Consider the following 15,611-nt stretch of genomic DNA (forward strand, 5'->3'; position numbering starts at 1 on the left):
TTTTTAGACTGACAAGTTAGATACAGTGGGGTCCAAAAAAAAATTTTTTTTTTTAAATATATATATATATATTCACTCTATGGAAGCTTGTTTTCGCCATGGGACTTTCATTCTCTAAATTCTGAGTTTGTCTTGCAATTCAGTTTTTTTTCTTCCACAAAATAAAAAAATTAATTGCGACTTTTTATCTCACAATTTTGACTTTTTCTCGCAAGATCATGTTTACATCTTGCAACTGTTTTTTTTTTTTTTTGCTAAATAAAAAGTCAGAATTGTGAGATATAAACCCATAATTGCATGAAAAAATTGTGAGATTAAGTCAAACTTTACTTTTTTTCAACAACAAGCCTCTATAATTACCAATGCACCAGTTTGACAAAAAATAAAATAAATAAATAAATCTCAATTCACATTTGATTCTTAATATATCGTTCTTGCTTCATTGACAGTATGTACACAATCAACATGTTACATCATCATTTTCTTTGTTTTTAATACTTTTCACTCCAGGTTTGAACCAAAAAGCTGTGTTTTTTGGACCCCACTGCTTATAGCGATCATAACTGTGTCACTGAATTGTAAATGAGTGATTCCTTAATTCCTTCCTGTAGCACTGGAGGGGAAAAACACATCACTTGATCAAGGTGCGACAGGGCTTGAACATACGCATGGGAATGACAAACACAAACTCCCGTAAACAGCACAGAATAAGGAGCATTACTCTCCCCAAGCCAGATGACTGACATCAGCTTCACAACAGAACCTTGAGTTAAGTTTGGCAGTACAAGTACAAACTATACAGCATTCAATACTAAACAAAATGGCATTGTTAAAACAAGAATATCGAGAGGAGAACACTTTGGAGACGATTAGAAAAACACATTAACAGTTAAAAACAGCATTTTGTTCATGTAAGGCAAAATCAGGTCCTCTCACAGTGAAGTGTTCAGCAGGTTTCTGCAGCAGCTCGAGGGTCACATGTTTACCGACCACCGTTGAAGCGTACATTTCAGCCATAACAGACCTTCAATTCGAATAAACAACGTATGCGTACAGAAAGTCACGTGACAGTCCACAAAAACACCAACAGATGGGTCACATTTCTATTTAGAGACTGCTGTCCTCCTGCAAGAAAATTGATACCAAAAGAATGAAACCGAAACACCGATCGTGACATCTCGAGAGTGTTAGAAAATGCTAGCAAAACGAATTGTCATGGAAGCCATTTTGTAAAAGCAAACTTTATGCCTTCTGGCGTACAATGAGCAACGCTCCCTTAAACCCTTGATACACAATCTGGGGGAGTAGTGCTCCTTACATAAACATGATTAAATAATATATATATTTATATCTATAATTAAAAAAATAATTAGAATAAATACAATCTAAATAAATATGCCGATTTCACACACATCGTCACACAGATGGATATTTCTTCAAAGACATGGCATAGTTATGTAAACATTAAAAAAATAGATGAAATTTGGCAATTTGCTCATTATGTAAATATGAATATAAACATAGGATGATCCATGAAATCAAAAGGATAAGCAATTAAAAAGGAATAAATAGAAACCGCACACTGGCGACTAGCCAAAACATGAATACGTGAAGAGAGTGGATGGTGGATGGTATTGCGCATTGGAAACTATCCAGTGTGGATACAGCACTTCCACCACCACCACCCCCCCCAAACCCTGGCCGCCGCCGCCTCCACCGGCCCCTGGCCACGAGCGGTTTGGCAGCATGCTGTTACGTGGGTGTTTGGGGGAACGTGGACGGCCACTGACCAGATGGTGAACAGAGAGAGGCCATGCAGCGGAGTGTCTGGCTTCGAAGTGCATTCACAGCTTCACAGTCGATCCATGCGGAACGTGTCCTCGGTGGCCGGGTCGGTGAGAACCATGTCCGGGTCATTGAGCATGTGCAGTCCGTCCAGTGTCAAGGGGTCGATCTTCAACTCGTCCAACGGGAACTGAGAGTCCGCGTCAAAGCTGACGTCACCAACGCTGGCCAACGAGCTGGTGAGCTCTTTGGAGAGACTCGGCGGAGATTCTCCCGTCACTAATGTGAGACAAACCAAACCGTCAGCTGAACAGCCTATTCCTGGGAACCAGTGTTGGGAAGGTTACTTTGTATGTAATGTAATAGCTTACAGATTACAAGTTACCTTATTTAAAATGTAATTAGTAGTGTAACTATTTTGATTACTTTATCAATGTAACTGGAAAAAAGTAAAGTAATGTAATGCGTTGTGATGCTCTCTCCACTCGCACCACTAGATGGGATGAAGAGGCGAAGATATGTTGAATAAAGTTGTTATTTTTGTTTTCTTTGCGCACAAAAAGTATTCTCGTAACTTTGTAAACTCACGTTTGAACTGCTGATGTCACATGGACTGTTTTACCGATGTCCTTGCTACGTTTCTGGACCTTGATCGTGGTAGTAACCTTGCTGTCTATGGAGGGAGCTCTCGGATTTCATCAAAAATATCTTAATTTGTGTTCCGGAGATGAACGAAGGTCTTACGGGTTTGGAACGACATGAGGGTGAGTAGTTAATGACAGAATTTTCATTTTTGGGTGAAATAACCCTTTAAGCAAAGTGACATCTAGTTATGATAGCTACTAACTAGTGAAGTGTGCTCATGTTATCTACGAGCAATTAGAATATAACTAGCTGTTACTGAAAAACATTAATAAAGCTTGCTACATAAAAATACCATTATTATATAGATGCATGAGAGCTCAGCTAAAGCGATAAAATGTCAAAAAAGCAGTCATTTCAATACATTACTAATGAAAGTGTTTGGGAAACACTGAAATAAATGGGATTTAGTGCTGGAAATATTGGTTGCCCCAAGACGCGTCACTTTGTAAAAGCTGATTTCTCTAAACAAACTAGAAATTTAAGTGAAGTCCTGTTGGAATAATTAACAAGAATGCTTATTGTGTGGCGGTGTTAAAGGACCTGGATAATGGATAGACCCTCGGTGCAATTATAAATGTACCTCTCTGACATCTCTTGGAAAGACAGTTGTATAGAGAAGTTAATGTTGAAGCGAAAGACACACAATACCTGTGAGAATGATGTTGGGGATGTTGCCATGGCTACTGTAACCGAGCTGCTGTGCGTCCTGCTGCCCGCCGTGGCTCCCGGTTAGACCCATCATGGCTGCCTGCGTGTAGTTCAGCGTTGAACAGTGACTAGAGCCGCCCGGATTCTCCATCATGTTCATGTTGAACTGCTCCAGCTTCACCATCAGCATGAGAGAGTTTTAAAGTCATTTGAACAATAAATGAACTAAAACAAATTGTAACGTTATACATACATACATATTTCTTTATTTATTCATTAATTAATTGATTTATTCATTCATACATACAGGCCATGAAACTGTATGCACATTATTTCATTAAAAAAACAGCAGAACAACTTGGTAAAACACATCTAATTGCAATTTTTAGTGATTTTTTTAATGTATTTATTATTATTATTATTATATAATTTCATCAAAATAAAATCAATAAAGAAATATCATATGCAGAATAAGTATGCATTACAATAATAATAAATTCATTATTAACTAACTGATTAATTAGTACGCTTTTAAACGACTCATATGAGATGAATGCATAATATCATTTATTATCTAAATCAGCATTGTGTGTCTAGCTGTGTTATGTGTATTGTTCAACATGATCATTTGTATAGTCAGATAAGTAAGTCAGCCTTGATTTTCATATGGTAACAGATTTTCTTTTATTATTTTTGTTTTTAAAATAAAACTATTTTTTATCTTAATTAAAAAACAAAACAACAACAACAACATTTAAAGAGTGTACCTGGTTGGATAGGGCATTGGTCTGTCTGGATGGAAGTTGCTGATCATAAAATGAATCTCCAAAGATGCTTCCAACCACCTGAATATGCTGTGAGGACACACATTATGAGCAACACGTCTGAAGAAAATTAGCCACATACTGAACACGACTACTGGTCAAAAGATTGGAATAGTTATAATTTTTAAACGTTTTTGAAAGAAGTCGCTTGTGCTTACCAAGGGTGAATTTATTTAATCAAAAATACAGTAAAAACAGTAATATCGTGAAACATTATTACAATTTAATTTTACAATTTTCTATTTGAATGTATTTTAAAATATAATTTATTCCTGTGATGCAAAGCTGAATTTTCAGCATCATGACTTCAGTCTTCAGTGTCTGTCATGATGACTCTTCAGAAATCATTCTGATATGCTCATTTATTTTCAATGTTGAAAACAGCTGCACTGCTTAATATTTTGTAGAAACCATGATACGCTATTCAAAAGTTTGGTCTAAGATTTTTAGATTTTTGAAAAATTAATACTTTTATTCAGCAAGGAGACATTAAATTCAAAAGTAAAAGTAAAGACATTTATATTGTTAAAAGATTTCTATTTCAAATTAATGCTGTTCTTTTTAACTTTGTATTTATCAAACAATCCTTTATCATGATTTCCACAAAAATCTTAGAAATATATTTCAACAAGGAAAATAATAAGATACGTTTCTTGAGCAGCGAATCAGCATATTAGAATAATTTCTGAAGACCATGTGACACTGAAGATTGAAGTAATGATGCATCACAAAAATACATGATATTTTAACGTATTTTAAAGTAGAAATCAGTTCTTTTTTTTAATCAATTAAATTCAGCCTTGGTGAGCATAAGAGAAAATCTTTTTTTTCCAAACATTTGTCTTGTCGTGAGTGTACTGAAATAGGCGGCAATGCATAGAGAAGTCCACACTGAGATGCCAATAAATTACAAAAAATCATCAAATGAAGAATGAAACCATAGAAGTGTTATGCTTACTTGTGGTGAGCCGCCGGGTGAGAAGCCCTGATTGGACACTGGAGATGTGGGTGACTGATTGGCTGAAGAGCCGGTCTGACTGCGGTACTGTTGGGAGAAAGAGACATATGTGACCCTGGACCACAAAACCAGTCTTGAGTCGCTGGGGTATATTTGTAGCAATAGCCAAAAATACACTGTATGGGTCAAAATGATCAATTTTTATTTAATTCCAAAAATCATTAGGATATTAAGCAAAGATCATGTTCCATGAAGATATTTTGTGAATTTCTTACTGTAAATATATCAAAACTTCATTTTTGATTAGTAATATGCATTGCTAGGAACTTCATTTGGACAACTTTAAAGGCGATTTTCTCAGTATTTTGATTTTTTTGCACCCTCTGATTGCAGATTTTCAAATAGTTGTATCTCGGACAAATATTGTCAGAAAAATTGACACTTAAGACTGGTTTTGTGGTCCAGGGTCACATATCTGAATTCTTGCAGAAATGACCATATCAACCTAAAGCAAACTGTGTACAGTGGTGTACAAAAACATACCGAGTTGGCAGTTCCGCTTGTGGCTGTCTGTGATTGGCTGGCAAGAGAGGGCTGGGTGGTGTTGGGGGTGGAGCTTACGGTGAGAGGCGGGAGGCGTATGAGACGAATGTTCTGAGGGAGGCTGTGTGGCTGTTTCTGCAGGTCATTCAGTAAACTCAGCAGTGAGTACTGAGACAACTGCTGCTCCAGAGACAGGCTGTCCATCGTGATCGGCTATGACAACAACAGACCGTCATTTTTTATAAATAAATTTTATTTTAAATAATTTTTAATAAAAATTTTTAATAAAAATTAATACATTTTTATAAATTTTAAATAAATAAACACATATAATAAACAACTAAAAATGACAAAAACACAACAAAATTACAAAAACTTTCAAATGAAAACAGAAAATGCTCTGAAAAAAAATAATCAAATTATTAATAGAAAATTATAATAGAAAAATCTATTAAATGAATGAAAATGCAATTATAAAGCACTTCATAATAGGCAATTTAAAAAAAAATTATTTCAAATTTTAATTTTAGTTTGACTGTAATTTTTCAAAAAAAAAAAACAGGATGCACCTATAATAAATTTCTCCGCCAATTATTCAGTTCTGCAGATACCAATAGTTTGGTTTTCTCAAGGAAAACAATCTCTTCCAACTAATGCTGTAAAGTGTAACTACACAGGGAAACCTCTCATTTGGTACAGTGCTATAATTTTACAGGTTAAAATTAACAACAGAGCCCAAACTACTACTGATATTTATTTTCAGATATAATAACCACACTCAGATGAAAACTGAAATGTTTGTACAATTCAATTAGGTATTAGTACAGGTTTTCTTTGGTTGTCTTCATGACAGATTTATTAAAACATACACATATAATTATCAGTATTTAGGCTCCTCTTTAGTGTTTTTTATTGCTAACTAACCAACTGTGAACTGATGTCCATTCATATTTATTTTGCGCTATACCTTATAAGTGGAAAAGACTTGTGCTCCGCTGCTGCTTGAACTGAAGTGCTACAGCGTTCTGGACAGAATAGAATCTGCCCTGATTATCTTGTTTTTAAACAATGGCTGATAGTGCAGATAATTGCTTTTATAAGCCATACTGATTATTGGTCAATACACTGGTGTATCCTTCATTTAAATATAAGAATAAGACTTTCTTAGGACCTCACAGATTGCTAGAAATGAAATGATGATCCTTTAATCACTCATATTCTGAATTCAAACACCTTACCTGTGCGATGGGTATCTGGGGGGAGACGGCAAGTGGCAGCGTGGGAGTGGGCGGCTGTGGGCTGATATTGGGCGAGGGGGCGGGGCCAGTGTGCTGGGCGGCAGGGGAGGGAGGGACGTGACTGGCAGCACTGATGCCCAGGTGTGTCAGGTTGGTGGTCAGGTTGCTGGTACTGCTGGAGCTGGATGTAGGGAATGTAATGGGGTCATCTGGATCCAGCGGGGTGGGGAGAGGAGGAGGGAACTGGATGTTTGTCAGATCAGGTAAGGAGCCGCCGGTGCTGTGAGCAGCTGGCATCAAAGAGCTATTCATTTCTTGATCAGGAGACGGAAATATGCTGGAAAAATCAAACAGAATACGCAGTGAAACGCTATATGATGCAACACTTCTAAGAGAGACACATACAGTGGGTACGGAAAGTATTCAGACACCCTTAAATTTTTCACTCTTTGTTATATTGCAGCCATCTGCTAAAATCATTTAAGTTAATTTTTTTTCTCAATGTACACACAGCACCCCATATTGACAGAAAAACACAGAATTGTTGACATTTTGCAGATTTATTAAAAAGAAAACTGAAATATCACATGGTCCTAAATATTCAGACCCTTTGCTCAGTATTTAGTAGAAGCACCCTTTTGATCTAATACAGCCATGAGTCTTTTTGGGAAAGATGCAACAAGTTTTTCACACCTGGTTTTGGGGATCCTCTGCCATTCCTCCTTGCAGATCCTCTCCAGTTCTGTCAGGTTGGATGGTAAACGTTGATGGACAGCCATTTTTAGGTCTCTCCAGAGATGCTCAATTGGGTTTAAGTCAGGGCTCTGGCTGGGCCATTCAAGAACAGTCACGGAGTTGTTGTGAAGCCACTCCTTCGTTATTTTAGCTGTGTGCTTAGGGTCATTGTCTTGTTGGAAGGTAAACCTTCGGCCCAGTCTGAGGTCCTGAGCACTCTGGAGAAGGTTTTTGTCCAGGATATGCCTGTACTTGGCCGCATTCATCTTTCCCTCGATTGCAACCAGTCGTCCTGTCCCTGCAGCTGAAAAACACCCCCACAGCATGATGCTGCCACCACCATGCTTCACTGTTGGGACTGTATTGGACAGGTGATGAGCAGTGCCTGGTTTTCTCCACAAATACCGCTTAGAATTAAGGCCAAAAAGTTATATCTTGGTCTCATCAGACCAGAGAATCTTATTCAGGTGTTTTTTAGCAAACTCCATGCGGGCTTTCATGTGTCTTGCACCGAGGAGAGGCTTCCGTCGGGGCACTCTGCCATAAAGCCCCGACTGGTGGAGGGCTGCAGTGATGGTTGACTTTCTACAACTTTCTCCCATCTCCCGACTGCATCTCTGGAGCTCAGCCACAGTGATCCTTAGGTTCTTCTTTACCTCTCTCACCAAGGCTCTTCTCCCCCGATAGCTCAGTTTGGCTGGAAGGCCAGCTCTAGGAAGGGTTCTGGTCGTCCCAAACATCTTCCATTTAAGGATTATGGAGGCCACTGTGCTCTTAGGAACCTTAAGTGCAGCAGAAATTTTTTCGTAACCTTGGCCAGATCTGTGCCTTGCCACAATTCTGTCTCTGAGCTCTTCAGGCAGTTCCTTTGACCTCATGATTCTCATTTGCTCTGACATGCACTGTGAGCTGTAAGGTCTTATATAGACAGGTGTGTGGCTTTCCTAATCAAGTCCAATCAGTATAATCAAACACAGCTGGACTCAAATGAAGGTGTAGAACCATCTCAAGGATGATCAGAAGAAATGGACAGCACCTGAGTTAAATATATGAGTGTCACAGCAAAGGGTCTGAATACTTAGGACCATGTGATATTTCAGTTTTTCTTATTTAATAAATCTGCAAAAATGTCAGCAATTCTGTGTTTTTCTGTCAATATGGGGTGCTGTGTGTACATTAATGAGGAAAAAAATGAACTTAAATGATTTTAGCAAATGGCTGCAATATAACAAAGAGTGAAAACTTTAAGGGGTCTGAATACTTTCCGTACCCACTGTATATATATATATATATATATATTAGTGCTGTCAAACGATTAATCACATACAAAATAATTTTTGTTTACATAGTATGTGTGTGTGTACTGTGTACATTTATTATGTATATAAATACACACCCATGCATGTATATATTTAAGAAAAATTTTACGTTTATATATTAATTATATTTATATAAAATATAAATTATATGAATATAAACATATACATGTGAATATTTTCCAAATATATACTGTATGTGTGTGTATTATACATAATAAATATACACAGTACACACAGATATATTATGTAAATAAAAACTATTATTTTGGATGCGATTAATCACGATTAATCGCTTGACAGCACTAAATATATATATATATATATATATATATATATATATATATATATATATATATATATATATATAAATGATATATATTTTACATTTATCAATCAGAAGTTAAGGTTAAAGTTAGCTTAATATTACATAGTTGTTTTGAAATTAAGATATATAACAAAAACACAATGTCCCACCCAAATATCACTAAATTGAAATACAATAATATGATAATATTTGAACAATATTAAAACAAAACATTTTAACATACAAATTGTGATAGATGTTTTCTTTAGGAGGAGATTTGTACAGTACAGTATGTCTGAATCTCTCATACCACTTCGATCAGCAAGTCGTACAGTTCAAATAAAGCCATGTAATGTTGCAGTTCCATCGGCCAATTATTTACCCAAACTATATTTTATCATTTAATTTTCATTCAGACCATTTTTACCTTAATTTTGCACATGGTGAGTGTCAATTTAGGATCTAAAGGATCTAAAGTTGCAGCCACACTTCATTTTCTCTACTCATGCTAATTCAAAGGTTATTTAACTGCTGCATGATTTCCAGCACATGGGAAAAAAGTTTTAGTCATGATAAACTCACTTAATCCCAGGAACGTCACAGGATTCTGTATGCAGAGATGCGTTGGGCTCGTCTTTCTCCATCTCTGATTCAGTGTCCTCTGTATCTGGAGGGGTGAGCAACAGCACTGCAGAAAGAGAGGGAGACATGGATGGTCATTGTACATGAGGAAAAACATCATATCAAATCTAATTAAAACACATGCCAAATTCTTAGACTCATATGATGTAACCACTATGTAAAAAATAACTTATTTCCTTACACCATAATTTCAATATTAATTCACAGAGTACATATCCTTATGTTTTGAGGAGTCACCAATACATACATTTTACAACATAAAAAGGTCAAATTATCTGATATTTTAAGAGACTTGTTGACCTTGACAGTCAGTGAAGAGGATCTACAGGGGTCCTTTTTTTTTTGCATGTTTCTGCATGTTAGTTGCATCACATCATGACTTTTGGTGGACAAAAGTTTTTAAAGTTTTTAACTTTTGTTAAAGAAACCATTCACACCAAAAATGAAAATGTTCTCATCCTCAGGCCAGTTTGTTTCTTCATGGTAACAGTTTTGGAAAATGTAGCATTGCATCACTTGTTCACCAGTGGATCCTCTGCAGTGAATGGGAGTCCAAACAGCTGATAAAAACATCACAAGTAATCCACACCACTCCAGTCCATCAATTAATGTCTTGTGAAGCCAAAAGCTGTGTGTTTGTAAGAAACAACTTCATCATTAAGGCGTTTTAACTTTTAAGCCGTCGCTTCTGGCCAAAATCCATAATAACGCTACCTCCAGTGAAAAACATCCGTCCCCTGTTGTTCTCTAACATCAAAATCCACCAACATATTTGTTTAGAACTGGTTTTACTTGTAAACAGTGCATGATCTGGCATATTTCTCTCCTGATTCAGGTGAGACTACTTTTTCACAGGAGAAAGCAATATTGTGGATAGAGGACTTGTATTTTAGTCGGAAATGATTTGGTTAAAAATGTATTGATAGATTTGTTTCTTACAAACACACAGCTTTTTACTTCACAAGAATTTAACTGATGGACTGGAGTGATGTGGATTACTTGTGATGTTTTTATCAGCTGTTTGGACTCTGATTTTGACAGCACCCATTCACTGCAGAGGATCTGTTTTAATGAAGAAACAAACTCATCTACACCTTAAAGCCCTGAAGATGTATTTTAAATGAAAATAAATTTTAATTTCATGCAGTATAGCAATAGCTTACATGTTTTTACTCCTTTCGACTGCAGCTCCTGGGATCCACCAACAAAGGTGTCCTGTGGAGCTGGATTCACAGCGCTCTGGTGTAGAGCTGAGTCAGAGTTGGTTCTGCAGCAGACCAGCACAGGTGGGAACATGTAAAAACACTATGATTTATGACCTTTGAACATGTTTTGTTGATTAGGTTATGAGAAAAGCTGCTTTACCTTCTCCAACTTGTGTCGGGAGGTGGTGACAGATATACCGAGCCATAGGGACAGCTGTCAATGTAATTAGGGTTCAGGACAATGTCTCACACACACATGAAAATACATATCGGTTGAGTAAAACTTGGCTGTGTCTAATAAAGCTGAAGGATATCTGACGTCCATGCTTGTCCACAGAGAGAGGTCTACGATGCGGAGAAGCGATGCGATTCCTGTCACGATACACGCGGTCCACCAGGCCGTGATGTCGGGACGTCCGGCTGGTGTCTAAAACAGTCGTCTGTAAAAGAATCTGATTTGTTTAAGTGACCTTCAAATGTGTTTTCACAAGGCATCAGGACTTTTGCTGCAGTGTTGGGCAAATAAAAGCGCAAAACAGGCTCCACGCAGAAGATGGACTAGCAGTATGAAAGCTCAGAGCGATGAGATCCATCCCGTACATCCTTATGCTAATGTGTCATAAATGAAGAGCAGTGATAAAGAAGGAAATGACGCATATGTCCATCAACTGTGTTACATTTAACTAATTCATAAAAAAGGTTTTCCGGACAAAAATGCAAATCTTTGGTTAATACTTTGCTTTAAAAGCTGATCCGGGCCATTCCTACTACACAGGATGCTTTTGGATTGAATAAAAGAATATCAAAGCAAGCATCAAGAAGTACATTTCTTAAACAAAACATTTCACAAAAACAAGTTTTTAGAACTAAGAAAAGCTCCAGAATTACTTATTTGATATTTTGTATCTAATGCAATGGCATTGAGACATTTTTAAGTGCGGAAGTGTCAAATACATTTTGGGTCCTAATATTGGACTAATATGAGTGTCCCTATGAACTAACTTTTAACATGATAAACTGCCAATTTCTTAAAGGGGTGGTTTACTGCTTTTTTTCTTTGCTTGATTGCGTTTATGGGGTGCAATATAACATGTCTTCGTGTTTCGTTTGTTAAAAAACGCCTTATTTTTCATATATTTCACCTTCATTGTAAGCCGCTGTCTCCTCTGTCATTTGAACGACCGGTTGACTTCCTGATTCTATGAAACCACTCCCTCAGAAACAGGCGATGGGCTCTGATTGGTTAGTTGGGCCGATGTGTTGTGATTGGCTAAACTGCGTACTGCACATTGTCCGGAAACTTCACGCCCATTACCTTCACGGGCGACAGCTGCATGTGCTCCGGTCAAATGTAAATAATGGTGTCAATATTGCCGTATCAGTTTGAGCCAGAATCAGACCCAGAAAGCGGTAATGAAGAGAGTCAAGCAGAACTTCCGCAAGCACGGCTCTTACAAACGTTTCTGAATGGAAGTTTGCTGTTGTGATTACATACAATTTTTTGAAGTTTGTACACGTTTGTCTTATTCACACAAAATAGCATCGAACTAACTGGCTACTATAACCAAACAGCGTTGGCTTGTGTTTACGTTCTTGATCAAATCGAAAAATTACGTCATAAAGTATACATGGAAAATACATTTACAAAATTAGTACATAATTACAAATTCGGGTTCAAAATGTTTGTACGCGTTTGTCATAGACACACGAAACATCATTTAACTAACTGGCTACTAAAGCCAGCGTTGGCATTTGTTTACGTCCTTGATAAAACTAAAACATTATGTCTGAAATTATACATGCAAATACATTTAAAATTATGAAATCTTACTTACAGGTTGTGGCCCAACAACTGCTGCCTCTGGTTTTAAAGTTGGAACCGCTCCATGTTTTAGTAATAGTTTCTGTGTGAATCCGGCATTGAACTCTGAACTCTCTTGATTCTGGAAGCTGTCTTCCGTAAAATGCGCAGCACAGAGAGCTAAATTAGGATTGTAATTGTCAGGAACATAATCAAACATAAATTTTAACCATTGTTGAGGAACTACAGCATCCGTAGGAAGCCCGAACACAGAAGACCTGACAGCTGGGTGAAAATAACACCGTTTCGACGGCATGGCTACAACTCTCCACTATAACTCTTCCTCTTCGACACAGCAGCAGAACATGGCCTTGCCCCCTCTTTGGCATGTTCCTGAGGGAGGGGTTGATGCAAATTTATGGGTTTTTTACGTATGCAACCCGGGAAGTATCTCGTTGTAGTCCCGTATGAGTCGTTTTTGTAGGCATTAAACTTCCTGATTTTTAAAAGACGATATCTCCGCTTACGTTGAACTTTCAGCGCAGGAACTTTGCAGATACTGTTCATGCACCAACAGCAACATTACACACTATTTAAAATGAAAAAAGTGAAATCGCAGTAAACCACCCCTTTAAGAAACATTACAGATGTCTGTTTCTTTCCCCAGTCGAAATGGTTTGTTTCCAATTACAGAACTCGTTTGACAATATAAAGAATAAAAACATAAAACACACCCTCTCATAAGCTAACTCTCGATATCTCACTGAGTGATGATTAACTTTATGTTTTACGTCCACTCTGTGTATATAGTTTATCGTTCAAATTTAGAGTTAAAGTGTCTTTTCAATTCAATTTTCAATTTCAACCAATTCTTTTAAGTTACACAGTTGACAAGGTATTGTATGAAAGTGTGGTCACATTGAAAATAGACCATTTTTTGCCTGCATGACCAACCTCAACATGAGCAAAATCTGCACGGAGAACTATTTCGCCTATTGAAATGAATGGAATTTGCCTGCGAAATTTCACAGAGCAATGGTAAACGTGACCGCACCTTATGAGGAATGACCCATCGAATGCACTATGAGCGTTATCCAGTTAGGATGTTTATGAAACTGTGATTAGATCATCTGAAGGGAAATTCATTCATAAAGTGACAGCATAGTGTGTACGACAGAATTTTCAAACTTATGAAGTTTCTAAGGTCTCACCTGAAAAGGGAGGTCAGTGTTGCTATTTCCAATCTGATTGACATTGGGCAGTGACCCTCCATAGCACTGAGCTCGATTCTGGCCTAGTTGCAAATACTGGGTCTTCTGTAACTGCAGCTGTGCAAAATAACAGTGCGTGAAAAGCAGCAGTGAGTGACGTAATGAATGCATGAATGAAACGTAAACCAGATACCGCCGAGTAAAACACTTTATCATGTGAAGAATGAGAAAAGCAGACCAGCGAGAGTTAATAAAAGGTAGCAAAACATGGGTATCGACTTATGTGACGCACACTAACATATATAATATGTTCAACACCAAGGGACAGACTACAGCCTTGTTGTAAAAAGTTGAAAACAGAGGCTGGAGCAAATTGCTCAAGCATTGTCCTCAAATTAATATTTGTAAGGGTTAGTTTATTTTTTTTTAATCATTCTGTATTTTATTATTGACTGATTGATTTTTTTTCCCCCCAGGAAAAAGATACAGCTCACTTAACATATGTTGACCAATATGTTTATTGACACTGATTTGAGAAGATTTTTTTTTTCTGTATGAAATACTCCTCTTCAACAAAATTGAATTAAAGTTAATGTAAACCAAATAATAATGTAAAAGTAGAAAAACAAAAAAAACTTTGTTTTGGACAAATTATAATGAATTCCACAATTTGCCCTGACATTGAAACTGATCCAGACTTATTTTTGTATCACTGATATACTATTATAGATTTTATTAATTAGACTTTATTTTTAGATTTTCTATTCACTTTCATTTTTATGAAAGTGAAAATTCCATGTATAATTCAGTGTTACTGTTTTTTTGTAATTGTTTATGAAATTTACAAGCATTTTCTAAATGACAATTGTTTCCACACAATTATTTTTTCAGTGTTGGCAGCTAGTTTTAATATAAATACAGGCTGTATTTGACATGCTTTCAATGGCTTTAGTTTTTGCATGTATTTGTTTTACCCAACAGCTTTCACAAAAACATGAAAATCCTAGTTGGATAGACTTTATCAAAATGCAAAAACCTTTAGACTTTAAATTTAAAATAGTTGCTAGGATGCACATGCCCCGGTCAATGACATTTAACGTTAGCTTCTGATACACACAACGAGAAATAAAAGAGCGAAAAGCAGCCACAATGCATTCAAGGCCGGAGCAGGTCTCTGTGCAGATGTGCATGACATCTGTCCAGCATCTCTCTCCAGCAGCATCCTCAGCATCTCCCGTTACCCGCGACCACCGGGGCATCGTTACCGTCCTTCACCGATTTGTCACGGCTCTCAGGCGACAAGAGAGCTCTTAAATCAAACACAGGCTACATCCGACATAGCAGCTGCGCTACGCGCGCGTTTAGCCGCCGTTTCTGACACACGTACCCGCGCTGCTCGCGTGATGCTCAGGTCTTTCATGACCTCCTCAAACGCCGCCGTCTCCTCCGCCTGCTTCTGGTTGTGCAGGGCGATTTTCTCGCTGAATTTTCGCGGATTGTTTGAGGTCGCCATCTTCCGTTCTTCTCCAAAACACAGAGCGTTGCGTGAGACGCGTTGTGCGCTGCCGCGGCGGAGGCGTCATCACGGGAAGAGTTGTGGGCATTGGAGTCCACCTGATTGATAAAAACACACACACACACACACACACACAAGCTGAATGAGAGAAGACACCTGCTATTTATGCTGCAAAAAAAAAACTATTTTGATAAGAGGCGCTTATGATGAGGCGACTAATGTAAAATATAGACATGT

The 15,611-nt window shown here is 37.4% G+C and overlaps 1 protein-coding gene across 3 annotated transcripts; it reads right to left on the minus strand.

Annotated features, from left to right (window-relative positions):
- Positions 1-59: 59 nt before the first annotated feature.
- On the minus strand, positions 60-15,482 carry crtc1b (CREB regulated transcription coactivator 1b). Of its 3 annotated transcripts, none has more exons than XM_058791153.1 (12): positions 15,246-15,482; positions 13,859-13,975; positions 11,159-11,286; positions 11,007-11,066; positions 10,805-10,908; positions 9,582-9,687; positions 6,642-6,978; positions 5,482-5,616; positions 4,861-4,947; positions 3,846-3,932; positions 3,079-3,253; positions 60-2,064 (listed from the first exon to the last, which is right to left on the minus strand). In XM_058791153.1, exons 1-12 carry the CDS (start codon positions 15,369-15,371, stop codon positions 1,853-1,855), a joined length of 1,674 nt encoding a protein of 557 aa, XP_058647136.1. In that variant the 5' UTR covers positions 15,372-15,482; the 3' UTR covers positions 60-1,852. The 3 variants fall into 3 exon arrangements, with proteins under 3 accessions (XP_058647136.1, XP_058647135.1, XP_058647137.1); XM_058791152.1 differs by having other exon boundaries at positions 5,404-5,616; XM_058791154.1 differs by lacking the exon at positions 13,859-13,975 and having other exon boundaries at positions 5,404-5,616.
- Between the last annotated feature and the right edge of the window lie 129 nt (positions 15,483-15,611).

This window comes from Onychostoma macrolepis, chromosome 11 (assembly GCF_012432095.1).
Source record: "Onychostoma macrolepis isolate SWU-2019 chromosome 11, ASM1243209v1, whole genome shotgun sequence".
Lineage (NCBI taxonomy): Eukaryota > Metazoa > Chordata > Actinopteri > Cypriniformes > Cyprinidae > Onychostoma > Onychostoma macrolepis.